General features: G+C 39.4%; 1 protein-coding gene across 1 annotated transcript in view; it reads left to right on the plus strand.

The window, feature by feature from the left end:
* Positions 1–18,988, plus strand: part of KCNU1 (potassium calcium-activated channel subfamily U member 1) — a 145,528-nt gene that overhangs the window by 71,377 nt on the left and 55,163 nt on the right. Inside the window, exon 17 of the mRNA XM_073902636.1 lies at positions 6,548–6,680. Within this exon, the coding sequence (XP_073758737.1) occupies positions 6,548–6,680 (133 nt within the window). The remainder of the gene's footprint in view (positions 1–6,547; positions 6,681–18,988) is intronic.

An 18,988-nucleotide genomic window follows, 5' to 3' on the forward strand; every position in this document is an offset into this window, starting at 1 on the left:
CTGTCTCACTGTAGTAAACTCTGGCCTATGGTTTACCTTATTGCTCTCATGGAGCTACCAATCTCAACCTAATTGTTTGCCACCAAAATCACCATTGTTTTCAAGAGCACCTTTGGGCTTGAACTTTTCCACACTGTTCCAAATAAAACCAACTCCCTTGGGAAGAGTTTCAGCACCTGCTGTTCTAATGGCTTGCCTCTCCCTGTGGGCAGAATGTCTGAGCCACTGCTCCAGAGCTGGAGGCCAGGACAGTGACCCACTTCTCTCAAGGTTACACATTTGCTTTTTGAGCAGGGCACTGGGCAGTGGCAGTAGCCTCTGGTGTTCTTGGTTTGATTCTCTTACTGTAGAAATTCTGCCTTAGGTGTGATCTAGGATGAGGGTAACCTGAAATCCCTTTGTCCGTAGGGTTGCCACTGAATGCTTAAGTCTGAAGATTGTGAATTAAATGGGCATCTGAAGATTATGAATTAAATGGACTTCAAGACCCTATTTTGGATTCGGAAGCTAAACATTGATTCTTTTTGTGTTCTATGACCTATGAATCTTTCTTGAGGCAAGGGATGAGACTGGCTAAATAACATAAATATCCCATTAAAAAAAGGAGTGAAGAAAGAAAAAATAATACATTAAAAGTATCATCTCACTACATGTATCTTTATAATATATGAAACTTTAGCATGGTTTCACATAGTAGATGTATTCCTGTAAACACAGTATACAAGTCAAACTTTTGCAAGCTCGGTATACATACTCATATGCATGCACTTCTCTCAGTCATTTTTCAAAACAAAAAATGTTTTATAAAAATTAATAATCACCCCCCTTAAAATCAGCTTTTAAGTGATTTTACTATTTTTTTATTTTACTTTTATTTACTTTTATTTTATTTTTTGAGAGCAAGAAAGAGAGAGTGCACAAGCAGGGTGGGGAGGGGTAGAGGGAGATGGAGAGAGAGAATCTTAAGCAGGCTCCATGCTGTGTGGAGCTTGATCTCAGGACCCTGAGACAAAATCAAGAGTTGGACGTTTAACCAACTGAGCCACCCAGGCACCCTTATTATATATATTTTAAAGCAGGAAGTTGCTCTAGTAAAAAGAGGAAAAGATTTTTGCATAAACAGAAAGGCTCTGCCATATTTGTACATATGCCAAATTTTATCCACCTCTGTAACATGCATTTAATAGTATCTAGGGAATAAATTAGTAAGATTTTCAACCTATAATCAAATGTTTGAGCTTCCCTGTAGTGATCACAATTCTCAGAATCTTTGATTCTTCTCTTAATAGGATCGTTTCTTCTTCCTGCCTGGCACTGATCCTTAGTCACCACCCCTGCCACGCCTATCCCCTGTGTCCAGGAGAACTCTTATCAGATAATCTGGTACCCAGATGCTGAAATAGTGGGTGGAGTCAGCTGTTCTTGACTTCAGTTTGCCAGACGATGGCAGCAGAGTACCATGAAACGTTCACGGGTCTGGGCTAAGGAGTGGCCTTGTGTAGGAATTTGGAGGGAGCTCTAGTCAAAATGTGCTGAAGAGGACATCACTGTAGAAAGGGGCTCTTTGACCTTATAGGTTTAAAACTCATAATAATATATGGAAATTCCCCCCAGCGAATTAACTTTCAAAAGGACTTAAGAACCTAGAGTGAAGGGAGTGAAGAAAGATAGCAAAATAGAAAAATTTTCTATCTTTGGATTAGTAGAAATTTCAGGTTGAATATTTCATGTTTCAGAGCCCGATGCAGAGTATCCCCAGTCCACTCTTTTCTAATAACCATTTCTTTCTTGAGCTAATTGAGTTTGCTGAGACCCACCAATTTCTTCCTCCTACTATGCTAATTGAGAGTTCAGAAGACTTGAATGCTGACAACAACTGTGCCACTGATTCACTGTGGTTTAGGGAAGACATGCTACTTTTTGGGGTCTCAGTGTTGTCGTTATTTCCAAACTGGGCAGTTCTTGTCATCTCAATGGCCCTTTTCAATTCTGATGTTCAGTGATTTATAATCCCTCTTGCCTTTGATTACTTGCACTTTTCTAAGCTGAAACCACACCAGCATTTCTCCACTTAAATTCATAATCTTAACATTTTGGAGAGGCAGCGTAGTGTGGTAGTGAAGAGTATGGATTCTGCATTGGTCACCTCTTAGCTGTGTGGCTTTAAGCAAATTTTTCAAACTCTCATTGTGCTTCAGATTACTGTAAAATGCTGATAATAATATCACATATCTCAGAAGATTAAATGAGAATGTTAGCACATAAAGAGTATACAAATTGAGCATATTAATATAAAAAGCATTAAGACCAGTACCTGGAAAATAGTAAGTATATGTATGTTAATTATCATATTACCCGTGGGAACATAAGCTCAAAAAGAATCTCATTATTTCTTTTCTCATCAATGAAATGCAGATGAAATAAGAATTGGCAGAGAAGTCCTAGTGAATTATCCTTATTTTAACCCATTCCCTGATGTTTTGGGGTTCAGAGCAGGAAGACTAGCAGGACTAGCCTTCAGATCAGGAGGAGTAGTTATCTTTCTGTTTTTCTGCTTACTATAGCTGGATAAATTATTGGGCAGGAACTTCTCCAGCCCTAACTATACAGTTCACTGCCTGCTATTTCACCACTGAAACTCTGATGCCTCAGGTTGTAGAGCTGTGGTCCTCAACCAGGACAAGGTGGAGCTTACAGGAAATTCTGTATGCACTGGGGTGGCATACAGATGGGCAATAGGAAAATGGTCCTGGGGAAAGTTGTGTCCAGATTTCCCTAATCTCCACCCCCTGAGCACTGGTTTTAGAGTCCTCATTAAAGTGTTAATTTTTGCCCTGGAGTCACACCTAAAGGAGAGAAGAATTTTGAAAAGGAAATTGGAAAGAGGATGTGAAAGGAGTCAAGGACAGGAGGCAATGATACGAATGGTTTGGATCCATGGTCCAAATTTAAGTTTACCCCATTTCACAGTTCTCTTTAGGTTTGTCCCTGAGTCACCTTTTTCATTAATATCCAAGACAAATCGATCCCTTTAAGACAGGAGTCACCCCAGCCACTGTTTCCCAGGGAGGAGAACTCCAAACCCAGAAAGTTGAGATAGAAATTCCTTAATGAATCTACCAGCTGGTCTCCCTGGCTTGGCTTACCTGAGCAGCTCTGAAGTCTAGTCAGAGCTCTCTTCCTGTACCAGTGGCCCTAGGAGAGAGAATAGAAGGGGTTCTTAGATGACTCTTCTTTCTCTAAAGCAGGGTCAGGGACCACATGTCCACTGAATTTCAATAAAAAGGAAAGCAACTTGATAACTACAAATACCTTGTATTCCTATATTAATGACAGTTGTTATTCTAATCCTATAATTGATGGCAGGGCTCCATTTTCTCCAGTCCTTGGTGTCCATCTCCACCTCAGCTGTGGCCCTCTGTATGTCTCATCCCAGTGATTATAATAGCTTCTGAGCTAGTTTCCTTTGATCTAGCCTCTTTTTATGCCAATCCGTGCCATCCTTCATGGCTATAATAATTTTCTTGGAAAAAAACTTCTGATTATGAATGGATGTATAAATAAAAAAATAAGCAGATGGTTGAATGCTATCCTTCCTTTTGCAAGACTAAGGCACTGGCTTGATATGTTGTCCTGCTTCTTCTTCATCTCCTAGAGTAGTGGTTCTTATCCAGAATATATGATATCACTTTTTAGGGGTGTCACAAGATTTCTTGAAGAAGATAGAGTTAGAATTACTACTATCCATATGGAAATCATATATATGAGGCATGTCTTCATATGTAGTCCTATCACATATGCCAAAGAGGAAAATGCTTGCCTGTAGCTTCCAAGGGTACCACTTCTTGAAGAAGAGAGAAACGTAATCAAAATATTGGCCTTTTTATAGGGACCTTTTTCTTTCAGTCATCCACAGATGTTAGATGCCATGTCCTTTTTGAAGTCTAATGTTTTATCTAGAAACCTTTGAAATATCTGTAGGGAGGTCATAGGAAGCCATGACAAGACATTAACAGTGTAGCTAGAGCATAAGGCAAAAATCCATTCTGTTCTTTTCCTGCCTAAAAATGAAAAAATACTTGCACACTGTCAGCTGTACATAGATAAAAATATAACTAAATAAAATGATCAAACCACCTTAGAATGTAATCAGAGAAACTTCAGTTGCTTGTTAACTGCCTTGAGAGAGAGAAATTTGGCTTCTGATTTTGATGGTATTCTTTGCTTTTTCCTCAATTGTTTGAAGCAGCATAGAAACTGGGGGCAAGGGCAACAAAAGATGTTTCACGTTCTTTTTTTTTAAGATTTTATTTATTTATTTGAGAGAGAGAGAATGAGAGATAGAGAGCACGAGAGGGAAGAGGGTCAGAGGGAGAAGCAGACTCCCCGCTGAGCAGGGAGCCCGATGTGGGACTCGATCCCGGGACTCCAGGATCATGACCTGAGCCGAAGGCAGTCGCTTAAACAACTGAGCCACCCAGGCGCCCCGATGTTGCACGTTCTTAACTGCCCTGTCTGCAACCTGCTGAAGAGAACACTTTGCAAAGGTCCTTAGGATTATAGAATTAGAGTTGGAAGGGACCAGAAGAGGTCACGGAGCCAGTTCACCTTTTGCCTTCAGGCAGTCCGCCCATGCCAGAGGTGCTGTCGGCCCTCATACAGGCTGCTCTTTCTGACCCCCACAAGCACATACTTCCATAACTATGAAAGCTTCCAAGATCATACAGATCTTTAATGTGTTTTTAGAAGAGATTTTCTTAAGAATGACACAAGGGAAGTTTCAAAGCTTTAGCAAAAATGTTGAGTAGTTCACACCTAGCAATCGCCTCACCCACTTATCCCCTCCCACCTGTTTTTTAATACCTGGCAAATGTTGGCTGCCTAGTTAGGCTTTGAGAAAACAGAGACTTCCCGAAAGTTCCATTGTTCCTAAGCCAGTTTGGGCATGTTGCCTTTTGCATTCCATAGCTCAGCTTCTATCACATGTACTCAGCGGCTAGCTTTTAAAGACTGACAGTGGACACATCAGTCCTCACTCAGAATTTTCTTCAGATATTCTGTCCCTGAGCCATTTCCCCCAGGGCAAAAGATAACCAGGAAATAAGGAAATGCCAGTCAACCTGAAAAACCCCATCAAGCCTCCATATATAAGTGAAGGCATCTGAGGGTTACAGGTAGGGAACAATCTTATTCCAAACCTGGCTCTTAGAACACCCATGCGATGCAGTTACTGCTGATGTACATTGACAAATCACACATCCAAAGGAGGTCTCTCTTCTTCCAGAAGTGTGTTTTCACTCAGTTGATATTTTCCATGGATTAGAATGGGTCAGAAAGCATTACATCAAAAGAAGAGGGAAACCAAGATGTTTGTGTGGCTCTTTCTGCTGGCCATTGTCTAAAACCTGGTGATGTGTGGGTTTAAAGGTTTGTTCCACATGAACAAAAAGTAGTCTTAGTCTTAGTACACAGATGATTCTTAAATTGACACAGGAAGAAAAGGCCATGTTTCTTTTCTCCACTTGGGTGGGCAAGGAAGAAGAATAACAGTGATGGCTATTCTTTGACTTTGTCCATCTCCTTGATAACTTCTTCTCAGACAGTTCTGCATCTCTGAACACCCAGGAATCTGGTTCAGACAGGCCAATGATTCAGGGTCCTTGAAGAGTGAAAGAGAAGCATTTAACTTCCAAGCATCCTTCAGAATGATAACTTCTTATCACAATACTAAGTGCCAGTTCTTATCGACCAATAATGACACCCTAGCCCAGTGTGTTGAAAGGATTCCTAGGTTGAATCTGGGTTCTGGAATAAGAATGGCATGATGGAATACCAACATATGAGTGCAGGAAGAAGTAACAGCTCATGTGTCAGTTTTTTTCCATCTCAGAGCAGCTTCATATTGCTCATTTAGTTATTAAATTTCAAACATTCTTGCATTTATCCTTATAGTCATCCTTTGAAGTCCCAGTATTATCCCCATTTTGCAGATGAGAAAATTATTTCCCTTTGTGTTATTTCCAGGTTTGGAAATTCACAAATGTTTTGATACCTAGCCCATGTAAGGTCAAGAGTCTTCAAAAGTTAAAATTAATAATAAAGGAATCCTTTGAAGGAAAAAATAAAGTAAAAGGCAGTATCCATTGAGACTAAGTTGCAGCCTGAGTAGTATCTGCAGAAGGGGAGAAGGGGACTTGTATAGTGATCTCTTCTTGGAATCCAAACATGGCTGCAGACCCTGCCTATGGCAGGAAGGCTCCCTGGATGCTACACCTGCGTGAGACAGAGGGCTGATGTCTTAGGAAGGTACAGCAGCAACTCAGTAGGTGCTTATTTAAGCATCCATATGGTACTGAAATTCTCACAATGATTTTCCACCCACTAAGTCTGCAGAAGGAAATGAAAGAGATTTCTATAATCCATCCTCTTAGAATTAGTCTGTAGCTAAGGATCTCTATCCTCTCCCTAGCCAGGGTCCTAGAAATGTCTCAGTCAGTAGGGAGGGTTCAAAAATACCTTCCAGAAAGATATGCTGACTCATTTTAAGATTGCTGTGTTCTTGCAGGGACAACAGGGATGGTAAAGAAAAACAGCATGAAGGAATTCTCTGATTCTACGGTACATGACTGTATGATGTGGGGACAGCCAAGACTGATGAGCAATGTCAGCTTCACCACCAGGTAAGAGCCTCAGAGAACCCTGGTTCCCCGTGGGTTTCTGAGGATCAGTGGGCAAAAAAAAATGTGACGTAAATGAGAATGTTGGCTTTATCAGCCCTTATAGTGACCAGTGGAATTGTTCTTCACCAACATGAATTCATCTCTGCTTCTCCCAATGTCAGTAAGCTAAACAAACAGACCTCCTTGCAACATGGCTCAAAATACTTTATACCTGTGATAACCAAAGGTCATGTACCCAGTTTTCTCTCAGATCACCTTTCAGGCGCTCTACACATGTAGGTTGGGATGAAATTTCAGTTATTCCCAATTTCTATTATTAATCCATCTCCTATTTCCAACAAACTGATGAGATTGCTTTTGTTTTTCAATCTGCAAAACGGGATCAACAAATGCCTCCTCCCTCACTCTCTTTTTCCTGCAGTACATTAAAATCTTGATTAACCAGAATGCAAAGTTGGAGGTGGAGGGTGATCTGTTCAGTTGATTTTAAATGGAGGGTCAATCTAAAAGTTCTATCACTTCAGAGTTTATTGTGCATAGCTTTGTAATATGTTGCCAGCATTTCAGTTTAGTGCCTATACTGTACCAGGAAAATTTTTAATGATTGTGATTATCTACAGGTAAATACTGTATTACCAGCAGAGAATAGACATTGTGCACTGACACTGTATAATGTGGGTGTGGGCTAGGGTTAGGGTTAAGTTCAAATGCTGACTCTAAACTGTGTGATCTTGGGCAAGTTGCTTTACTTCTAGGTGTCTCAGTTTTGCTACATTAAATGAGTATAATAGTCATGAATACTTTGTAGGTTTTTTGTAATGATTGAATTAGATTCGGTATTTAAAGTACTTTGTTTGATTCTTGGTCAATAGTAAGTCCTCATTAGATGTTCCTTATTATAATTAGTAGTAAGTGCAGAGCCTTCAAGGAGGTAGATTTTGAAATAAATCCTTGATCTTTTTTTTAATAACTCATCTCTTTCTTTTAATATATGAAGAATCATGCTTCTGTGTAATTGGGGGTTCTATATAGATGGGCCTGGGTAACAGGCTCTATTGTACCACTCCTACAGGTGAGGCTGGCATCAGTGTCTGAGCCACCAAGGGTGCTACCTCTGTGTGTGTGCACTTTCCAGGAGGAATATAAAAGTCCTAGGAATTATAGCTTCTGCCCTTCCTTGCCTTCTATTCCAACATTTTATCAAACTGAGATAATCTGTGGAAAAGGATTAAGAACTGTGTGGAGGAAAGTGCTATGGTATTGCAGGAATTCACATTTTGTCTTACTCTTAATGAAAATAACTACTCACTATAATTGGGCTTTGCAATTTTTTTTCCTTTTAAAATGGTTGGTAAGTAGGTATCTATTGAGTATCTCCATGTGCTAAGCAGGCACTCTGCTATCAAATGCACTCTGCATTTGTAGATATAGAAATGGCATTTCAACCCCCAAGCAATCTAGTTGAGTAAACAAAATGAATTCTTATAAAATAAGTCAGAAGCCAAATAAAGCAGCATCCCTTCGTGTGCTACATCGACGATTCTGGCAGGAGGTCAGAGGAAGAAGAGGTCAATGAGGGATGGATGGATTGTTCCAGAAAGTTTTCTGTGACAGGTAGGATTAAAGGTAGAAGAGACTGGGCATCTCAGCTCCTTTGAAGGCTATGACATGGGCAAGGCATGGGGGAAACCTGGAGCCTTCCATGTACCAGCTAGTCTGAAGAGATGAGAATGTGTGTTCGAGTGTTGTGAGACATAACATCTCAAATTTCTCAAGAATACATTCTTGGCTATTGCTATTGTGCATGTGTGTATTTGTGTATATGTTATGTTTATGTTAATGCACAATTGTTACAAAAACATAATTCACAAAAAAAACATAATTCACATTTAAAAATTGTTTCTGAGAATATAAAGACAACATATAGGATAACACATGAAGTGCTCCAGCCATGCTTATTCTTTGATTTAGTCTTTTCCCATATCTTCTCTGTGATAATAGAAGAACGACAAGTAACGGATACCAAAAGCCACAGAAAATATTTAAATGTAAATGTAGCCATTCAGTTTCACAGACTTTTCCCTGTTCTTTAGCACAGCTATAACAATGAAATAATGTATTGGATGTTTCCCATTGTCTTTAATCCCCCCATTGTCTATGATAAATAAGGAAATGGTCCAAAGAAGGCATCTAAAAGGAGGATTGATCTGGACAGCATGGTCCATCCACAGACTGGGCCTGTCAGCCCTTTATCTGGCTGGGGGTATTCCTGAATATGCTTTAAAAGCCCATAAAGAAGGTCAGAGATATGAAAGTTAGCCATCCCGATCATCTTTAAAGATGATGCTGAAGTCATCTGTACCTCTTAATTGAAAAGCAAGATATGTTCACTTGAGCTACAGATTTTTTAAAAACTAATTAGAGTCATACTACCAGTTAGACAGTGTTGCACATTTGCGTATATATAGAAGCCATTTGTGGGTGCGTTTCTGTGATATTTCATCAATGGAGTTGGTTAGCTCAGTTGATTTAAGTACAGTGTTAATGGGATCAATGACATCCTGCTCCTACTTAGTGCTATAAGATAGGGTGTATTTTTGTTTTTGTTTATTTGTTTTGTTTTTACTTTTTGTTTTTTGCAGGGCAAAGATAACTCCAGTTAGCAAATTGACAAACATATGTCCTGAGTAACAACAATAAGTGGCAAAATAAACTTGATGGCTTAATAGAGACAAGTAGTCACTATCGGGGAAAAATGTAAAATGTGTGGTATGTGCTATTTGTGATCCATTTTTGGTGGGTTAATAGTATTACAATCACATACCCAAAACAGCATAGTATTATTTATAGTTTTGCTGACAAGAGCTTGGTGCTTTTAAAGATGTAATCTTCAGGCCACCAGTGGGTTTTCCAGTAAGTTCCGAAACCATTATCTTCTATTCTTAGTACTTGAAGCAATATAGACAGCCCCAACTTATACAAAAGTTATAGTCCAATATTTCTTTGCATCCCTGGGGTCTTTCTCTTCACATAGAATAAGCAATGTTATAAATAGCAGTTAGGTTCTCAGACTAACACACAAAAGTCTACTTAATAGATGGTAGTTAATGTGTATTTGTTGAATAAATAAACAAACACTAGCTCTATTCACTTGAGTTCTGTGTTCTTAAATCAACAGATCATGTAATATGAGAGAGTGAAGATGAATAGTTCCTCTTCCTTTCCCTGGTGATCCAGTTAGACTTATGCAAAATTTTATGATAAATAAAAATGCATTTCAACTGCTCCTAGAGCTCCTCTGCCCTCATTTCCAATTTCTTTATTATGGCCATTCTACTTTGGATGAACTTTAGAGTGTCCTACCCATTTTACCATTCTACAGTTATTTACTTCTTCAGTAAAACAGATTTTAATTAGATATTTACAAATAAAAATTTAGATACAACTAGTTTCTATTATGTTGTGACTGAGTGGTAACACAATGACCACACGAAGCCATTCAGTATTTTTAAAAAGTAGGTGTTCATAAACTCAAGTATATATTGACAGATATCTAATCAAGTGAAGTAGAGGAAGGAGAAATTTCTAAGCAGTTTATGATAGATCTGGGTCGGGAGAGGAAACCATTTCCAGCAGAAAGATTTGTCTTCTTTGGGCATATCGGCCCTTCTCTAGAAATCTTCCCTCTGGATCTGTTTAATTCAACTGTTACAGGCTATATTGAAATCTAAATACTGTACTTTCCTCATAATTTCCCTTCCCACCATATCTTTACAAAACCTATGACTAAGATCATATGTAAATATGATATCAACTTCATCTTCATACTTGCCATGTTCTTTTAGAGACACCAGAGACCATGAGTGCCATTTTTTCTCTCTTTCTTAATGCCCAAGCCAGCCTTAGCTCTTTAAAGTTCAAGTGTACCACAGATACCAGTCACAAGCATTGTGCCTATAGCAGGCATGAACCCTGGATCACCATCCTCTTTAGGCTTTATGCTTGTTTCCTCTTCTGAAAAATAGAGATAATATTAGAACCTAAGTAATTGAAACATTGTGAGATAATATTAGAACCTAAATAATCAAGATAAAACAGGTTAAGTTCTTATGTAGAGCCTAACACACAGTCAAAATCGAGCAAGTGCAAAATGGTCCCTGCTGTTGTTCTGCTTCCCCATCCTCCTCCTCCACTATTTCCCTGGCTCTTAGATTTTCATGCTTTCACATTCAGAGGGAGAGGATCTGAAGTTTCAGACCTTCCAAAATTTAATTCACTGTCTACCACCCACCATCCATAGACCATCAGCTCAATGGAGCATATCATCAGGGTTTTCAGTGAAGATCTGTGGTACAGAACCTCCCATTGGTACAGTCACTTCACCATGTCCGCATCTGCCTATAATTTGCTGTTCCCCCTCAGCAACACTTTTCCATGGCAATTCCAGTTCACTCTTTGGTTGTTTCTCAGTGTCTTCCAGCACAACTGATTTCGTGGCAATCTTCAGTTTCTGAGCAAAATATAGTCTATCCAGAAGGACTGCCATTATTATAGCCTCTGTCAGTCCAGAAGCTTGTTAGCTTGTTAGTATCACCATCCATAAGGACATGGGGAAATCCATCTAACTGGGAGAAATCGTTTCTCTTCTGGCACACCCACTCCCAGCCCTATATAATTTATTCTCAGGGATGACTCCTGAGACATCTGCCCCATGACTGCTCACTTTCAGATACCATGCACCTTCACACACACCTCCGCCTCCATGCACACACAAGCTGGAGAAGAAAGCTGGACCTTCCTTTCTTTTTATTCTCAGTTCTACACACCTTATTGAATTCTGTGCCCCAGATGATCCAGACAAGAGAAACACCATCTTTTAGCCTCAGTGATGTCTGAACTCCTACTTGGGACCAGTTTTCAGGGCCTTTCCAGGGTCAGAATATTGGGTATAAATCACCACACATGGTTCTTCTCTTACATCCTATCTGAGCTTTCTACAGAAACTGAGCTTATAACATTGTGTGAGCGGGTACTTTTCTTCCTTTCTTCCTCTCTTTCCTTTAAGCTTTTAAAATGACTTTCCCTCTGGACAAACATAGACTTTTTTATTTGAATAAAATATAGTCCATTACTAGTAAATCAAAAACGTTCTTTGATTCTTTTATTCATATATGCATATTGAGTTTGCCCTTACTGTAGGATTTCAAGTCATATTCTAGAAACCCACATGTACTTAATACTGTGCATCCAGCATTTGATTTTCCAGAGTTACCTTTCTCTAAGAGTCCAGATAGCACTTATTTTTGGAACCTTAGAGATTCCAGAACCTCTAAAGATGTCTTCCTGATGGCAACTGATGGTATTTGGATATGTAGGGATCTCTACCGGGGGTGTGGGTTGGTCATAAATTGTAATAAACATCTTCATCAAGTCTTAATACAAAGTCCAAGGAAAACAGTAATATAAATGTATCACGTACAGATAGGTAAGGGGGTAGGGATAAAGATAGACATATATGTACACAGGTAGAAATGATTTCTTAAGCACAATGAGCCTGAGTTCCAAAAACAGATGAAAGAGTTAGGGTGCTAGTGAGTAGAAGAATAAGAATTTGGAAGGAACTAGTTCTTGTCTTGTACCTAAAGGCAAAAATTGGATTTCTGAGAAGAAAAGTTCCACAACACTAGCAAAGTACTATATAGAGAGAGGATTAATTCATCAGGTATTTATTAAGTAAATGAATTATTCAGATTAACAAATAATATTTAATTATTCAGAATTCCATGGAAAATTCAACATATTCCTTCCATCACTCCTGTTCTTTTTTGCCCTGTCCGTTTGACTAGCTTAGAAGGCTATGATAAAGGAGGGACAAAGGCCTTTTTTAACCTCTTTGTTAGTCTGTGGACAGGTCTTAAGAAACAGGAGGTCAAATTCTCCTAGGACTTTCGGGTATGGAAATTTCCATTGACTCAACTGGATGGGAAGATGAGGAAGGAATTCTCCTAATATGGAACTAAAAATTACACTGGGACAACTGATCGTTTACTGGGTGCATGTATTTATTTGTATTTAGTAGTTAGTTTTTGCCTGTTTTCATTTTTGTCATTTATAATCTCTTAAAAGGCAGGGATGAGGCCTTGTTTGTTTAAGGTCATATATAAAAGACCAACTCAATAAGACAAGGTGAAGATTATGGGAAGCTTAGTCACTGTTTCTGTGTAAAACTCTATTCAAGGACTAGGACGTGACTTACATAGTTTCTAGGAAAAACTGTCACACTTTACATTCTGTGTTCTTTGCTCCCTGTTTGACACTCACCATCACCCTTCTCCAGGACTCATACTTCCCAGCCACTTACTATCCCCATCGACATCTGAACCATCATTTACAAAAATATAAGTTTAAAATATTAGCCTTTCCAGAGGTAGCCTTATTCTTATCAGGGATCAAATGTTTCAGCCAAGGAAATCCCCCTACCTATGGGCTTTCAGGCATCAACCACAATGGGAGGTATGTTTTTAGGAGACATTCAACGAGGGCCTTTCAGGTACATCTGAAATCACAAATCAAACCCTATTGTGTGCTATTGCGTTTTAGTTTTTAGGTTGCAAGAGTGATTAAGTAGGAGGCCTCCGCATCCCCTGGGTAAGAGGGACACACCAGAAGTGCACTGTCAAGAATAAGATCTCAGCTCTATGACTTCCATGCTATGTGATCATGAGCAAGGCTCTTCCTGAACTGTGGCTCAGGTCCCTCTTCTGTAAAACAAGTGGCACTGATCTCAGGAGGCTGATGAGATTAAGTGTAAGACTCTTGGCCAAGTTCCTAGCAAACAACAAGCACTCAATAAACGTTAGCAGTTATCATGACATAGGAGGTATGACTGTTGCACAAAATAATTGAGCCCAGGGTCTGGAGATTCACCTCAAAGCAGCTTTCTGCTAACGTTGTATTAGCAGTCTACATCTGTGTTACCACCAATAGTATGAGTAGGAAAGACAGAGGCCTTAGAGAGAAATGTCATTTCAGTTTAAATCTGAGGGGTAGCGAACCTGCCATAGTACTCACCTTCGTAATAGGAAAGGGAGACCCAGTTCCTGTCTCCCGGTGAGGCAATATGGTCTCTGGGAGGAACAATTGCCTTTTTAGCTCCTTCCCCAAGGACTTGAGAATATCAGAATTCAGCCCATGGTAGTCCCATGCTGGGCTCCTAAAGACCATGGTGGCTTTGATAGTGAAAGTCAATGACCGGACCATAATCGTCCTCAACTCAGCATCAAATATCAAGGTTGTTCACCCAATAATGTTCATGTAATTATTTAAAACTTTTCATCTAAACTTGCCAAGAAAAGCTTCATTCTGAGTCTCTAACAGTCCCAAAATAATTGGGAAACCTTTCTTGTCAAGAGAGGATTGAGAAAGGGCATCTTTAACACACTCCTCTCCTCTCCACTCCAGGACTCACTTCCCTTTGTCTCCCTTCATCCTGTTCTGTTTAGCTGGTGGACGAAGGCAAACCAGGGCAGGCAAAACCTCGGAGTTGCTAGGTAGCTCCACACCTCCGCAACTGTCTTCAGCACATGCGCAGCTACGAGGACAATAAAATATTGTTCATTGCTTCTACCCCACAACCAATTAGGTCAGCTGTAAATATTGGAATTGCTTGGTAAACATGCTGGAAGATTGTGCTGACTTGTTAATATAAGTGAAAATGTAATTAGATTTATAACACTTTTTTTTCCAAACCATAATTTACGACAACAACAGAAGAAAAAAATTCCCCTGCAACCTGCTGAAATACCATTATTAAAATGCATATGAAAAGTCAATTATGCCAGAGGGAGGTATTTAAGAGAAGTGAGTTTCCATACCCTGGGATTACACCGTGGGGATTACATATTTCTTATTTATTTTTTTTCCCTGAGATCTTTGCTGCTGCCAAATGAAAAGGAACAGATATTTTACTTATTTCACTCTGAAATATTGCTGCAGATAGTGCTAAAAAGTAAACTAAATAACCTGACTCCTTGAAAACCTACTCTGTTCTCCCCAAAGCCCCAAGACAAGCTGAGTAGTCACTGTTCTTTTTTTATTTGCAAGACCACCTGTCTTTAAGCAATAGTCACATTCATTAAAACATATAGAAATCAAGTATTTTTTTTTCCTCATTGTTACTCTGTTTTATGCTCTAAATGAGTGGATCATTACATGTACTTCTATGGAGAACCCGTATGTAAAGACAAGAAACAACCCCTTATTTTTGTTTTAAAACCCAGAGTTTCCTCTACCCCCAGGGTCATAGTGGGATGACAGCTCTACTCCCAGACAAGATAGTAGCAGTGCCACCACTTGCCCTCCTTGCTGGGTTGGACTTTCTCTGCTGCAGGAGCCTCTGTCCGTCAGGTGAGGCTGACCCCTCTTCTGGAGGCTGTGATTCTAATCCCAGTTCCAGTTTTAACCCAGACAGGTTGCTGCCTCTCCGCTTTCTGGTTTCCTCATAATGAAATGGAGGTATTATTATATCTCATCTGTGTTTAAGGTACCAGTGGGGAAAAGCTAGTTAAAAAAAAAATCATAAAGCAATTTGTAAGTGTGAGAGAAGCTGCCATTTTCAGTCTCAAACTTCCAGTAAAATGTTCAGTTTAGATAATGGGAGAAATTTTTAATACATATTTTTTAGAATCACTAGTGTATACATTGTGGATAAATACTCTTTGGGGGTTCTGGTGTTGCTATATAAGAATCAATAAAGTAAATCACATGTATCTATGCATATATATGTATGTATATGATTTACTTTATACAGTTATACTTCATACACACCTATATATACATACATTACATATATATATATATATATATATATATATATATATATATATGTTTACAGGAAGAGCTAGAGGAGCCTGAAATGGGGAGTAGCAAATTTTACAGAGTTTGATTCCAAGTAGCATCTTAATCCATTGGTAGGGTTTAGTAACTGAGAACAATGTAAATGGTCTTCCAACATGAAAATGTTCACAATCTTTATTTCTTGACTGATGTGATTATTGGGATTAAAACCTTTATATTTGCATTTTATCACAAGTAAGAACACATTAATATTTCTAGTTCTTAAAATAATATTTTATGGAAAGCATTTTCATACTAATTAGCTAGATTTGCTTCCACTGAAATATTCTGTTAGATTTTACAGTCAGCCAAACCTCGTGCCTGTCTTTACACTCTTTGGGGGTAGATCCGAATATTCTTGAGCCTTTCTAAATGTCCCTGGTTTTGGTTTTTGCTCACCGCGTAGGTGTTCAACAGCCAGGACCATGGGTAATATGTTTCCTTTTTTTCTTGCTTTATTTCTGCTTTAATTCTTGAGAAATCCTTTTTGCGGAATCAACACCAGAAACCAGTTTTAAGAGACTTAGAAATGGCTCAGAGGGAGAAGATAACTGGGAAGGATTTGTAGGTCAAGTATCTGCTTGGCCTATGAGCTCAGTCTTCCAGGAACAGTTCCTGGCACCCACACCCCACCCCAAGTAATTGATTTCTATCTGCATCCCTTAAGCTCACCCAGGAACAAGGTCTGAGGTAGGGGGGGGAAAAATCAATGAACCCAGTGGCATAAGGTTCTGACCTCTTTATATGGATTCTACCTGTCTTTTTTTTTATATATATATAGCTAATTTGTAGGGGGAAAGGTGAACATATTAAAGAATAAAACAGGCAGAAACCATCCTGGGTGAGTTTACACTCATCTGTTTTTCAAAGTCATGGGCCTATGTCAGGTGACTATAAATCCTAAAGGTTATCTGGGACCAGGAAGAAGAGCACAGGGAGAAGCATGTTTTTACAATCTGCATAAACAGATTATCTCTGCCAACCCTGCTTAAATTGCTGCATCCAGAGGGACTTTCTTGGTCTACCTGCCCACTTGGAAACTTTATCTTTCTTCAGGGCAGTGAGAGTAAAGGAACACCATTCCTAACCCATAACTCTCTCACTCTTTAGCCAGATACTCTCAGCTCCACCTCCAGATCTGTGCAGCTGCCTCCAGTTCTTTCTCCTTCCTTTACTCCTTATTTACTCTCCCTTATCTTACTGTTTCAGCCACCAGATCTCCTCATAGTTTTTTTCCAAGCCAGGAACTAACAGAAGAGTAGAGAAGGGATAGCACAGTAATTCCCAGGAGTATGCCTGTGTGTATGTGGGCACGGAATAAAATTTTCAGGGTATGAGAGGCCTCTTCAAACTGTATCCCAACCCCTGATCCTAATACCACCCTTGGCTGGCTTGTTTTCACACCAAGAATCACAGTGTACAAGGTGAGACATCAATGACGGGAGCGCTAAAGTTGAAAAGAAGTGAGAAGAAATGGAGAAGTAGGAAAATTAACAATTCTGGAACCAATTCCACTATACCAAATGGGCAAAAATTTCTAAAATTAATACTTTCCCCAAGTGCCTGATTTCTAACCTGCCTCCATTCACTGTACTCAGAAACAAACTCTAAGGTAGGCAAAAACAAAGGTAAAATGAATAATAAAACCAACGGTGAACCTAGCCAGGTCTATCGGCTGGGCTAGCGATCCTGGTGAGAGGTAAGAGAAGCAAGTGAGGAAGTTGAAAGATAGCTTTCTCTCCTGGATTCAATCAGTTGTCCCATTTTCTCTGTTTTACTCCCAAAAATATCTTGAATCTCTCTACTCGTTCCATCTACAATTCTAATCCCAATCCAAGCCACCATCTTCTTTCTTCCCCGACCATCGGTGACATGGTGGTTGACCCAGTCTCCTCCCATCTCTTATTCCTCATTATCTATCCTTCTATTACAGTTAGGATGAGGTATCAAAAATGAAAATTTGACAGTATTATTTCCCTTCAGTGGTTTGTTGGTACCTTTAGGAATGAGATCAGAATCCTTAACAATACCTTTCATCATGTGGTCCCTGCCTCTCAGAAAACTCCTCTGGGCTCAAACAGTATTATATTTTCTCACTTCTCCAAATAGGAACCATATTCCTTTTCCTGGTGTGGGCCTGTGTGTATTCCTAGAATGTGCTTCCCTTCCCATACTTGTCTAATAAAATCTCACTCTCTTCCAAGAGTACTCCAAAACTCAACTCAAAGTATCCTGGATTACGAAGACACAAAGGGTTTTGTATTTGATTCACATCCAATAAAATGGTTGGGAATCCATTTGGCTTCTGGCTTCTCCTTATAAGGAATGAACTCTTTTTTAATTAATAATTTATTTATTTATTTTTATTAACATATAATGTATTATTTGTTTCAGGGGTACAGATCTGTGATTCAACAGTCTTACACAATTCACAGCGCTCACCATAGCATATACCCTCCCCAATGTCCATCACCCAGCCCCCCTTTCCCCCCCACCCCCCTCCACTCCAGAAACCCTCAGTTTGTTTCCTGAGATTAAGAGCCTCTTATGAGTTGTCTTCCTCTCTGGTTTCACCCTGTTTCATTTTTCTCTCCCTTCCTCTATGATCCTCTGTCTTGTTTCTCAAATTCCTCATATCAGTGAGATCACATGATACTTGTCTTTCTCTGATTGACTTATTTCGCTTAGCATAAGGAATGAACTCTTTTCAAACAAAAATGTGTCTCTCAGGTGGTCTTTTATAAAGCTGATTTATCAATAAAATATAAACATTGTAATGAATGTCCAGTTACTTGCAAGTGACAGAAACTCTTTTAAACTGAAGAAAAACAAGAAAATTCCTAATAAAGAATCATAGAACAGCAAAACTACAAGGGAGAAAGTGCTACATGTCTTCTGGTGAGATGGGAACCAAGAATTGGGAATCTCTGTGCCCTGAAGCAGTGCTCTCCAGCTGTACCCCCACTGGGTCATGGGCTTCATCCTCTGCACAGAAGCTCTCTGTAACTCTGTTCTGAGGAATCCGGCTCCGCCTGTCCTCAAGCCACATCCCAGCTCCAGTACCATAAACCAGGTGACGAGATTCTCAGTATCCCAGTTTCTCATTATCAGAAGAGAGTATCTGATTGGCTCAACTCGAATTAGGTTTCCTGATTTGTCCAACACCACTTGTCTGGGAAGTGGAGTCATCAGGAACAAACTTGGCCCTGAGTGGGGGATCAGGCCATTCTTAAGTAAAGAAGTGCAGATAATGGGTTCGGTCAACACTCCAAAGGGATCTACTCCAAATAAACCGAGGAACCATAATCATAAGTAAACACATCTATATAATATCATAGCAATTAGAGGATATATCTAGTTCTGTGATATATCTATGGATATATCCTCTAATTGCTATGATATTATATATTGCT

The sequence above is a fragment of the Callorhinus ursinus genome, unplaced genomic scaffold, assembly GCF_003265705.2.
Source record: "Callorhinus ursinus isolate GAN/ISIS: 27379988/994484 unplaced genomic scaffold, GSC_fseal_2.0 scaffold17, whole genome shotgun sequence".
NCBI classification, from domain to species: domain Eukaryota; kingdom Metazoa; phylum Chordata; class Mammalia; order Carnivora; family Otariidae; genus Callorhinus; species Callorhinus ursinus.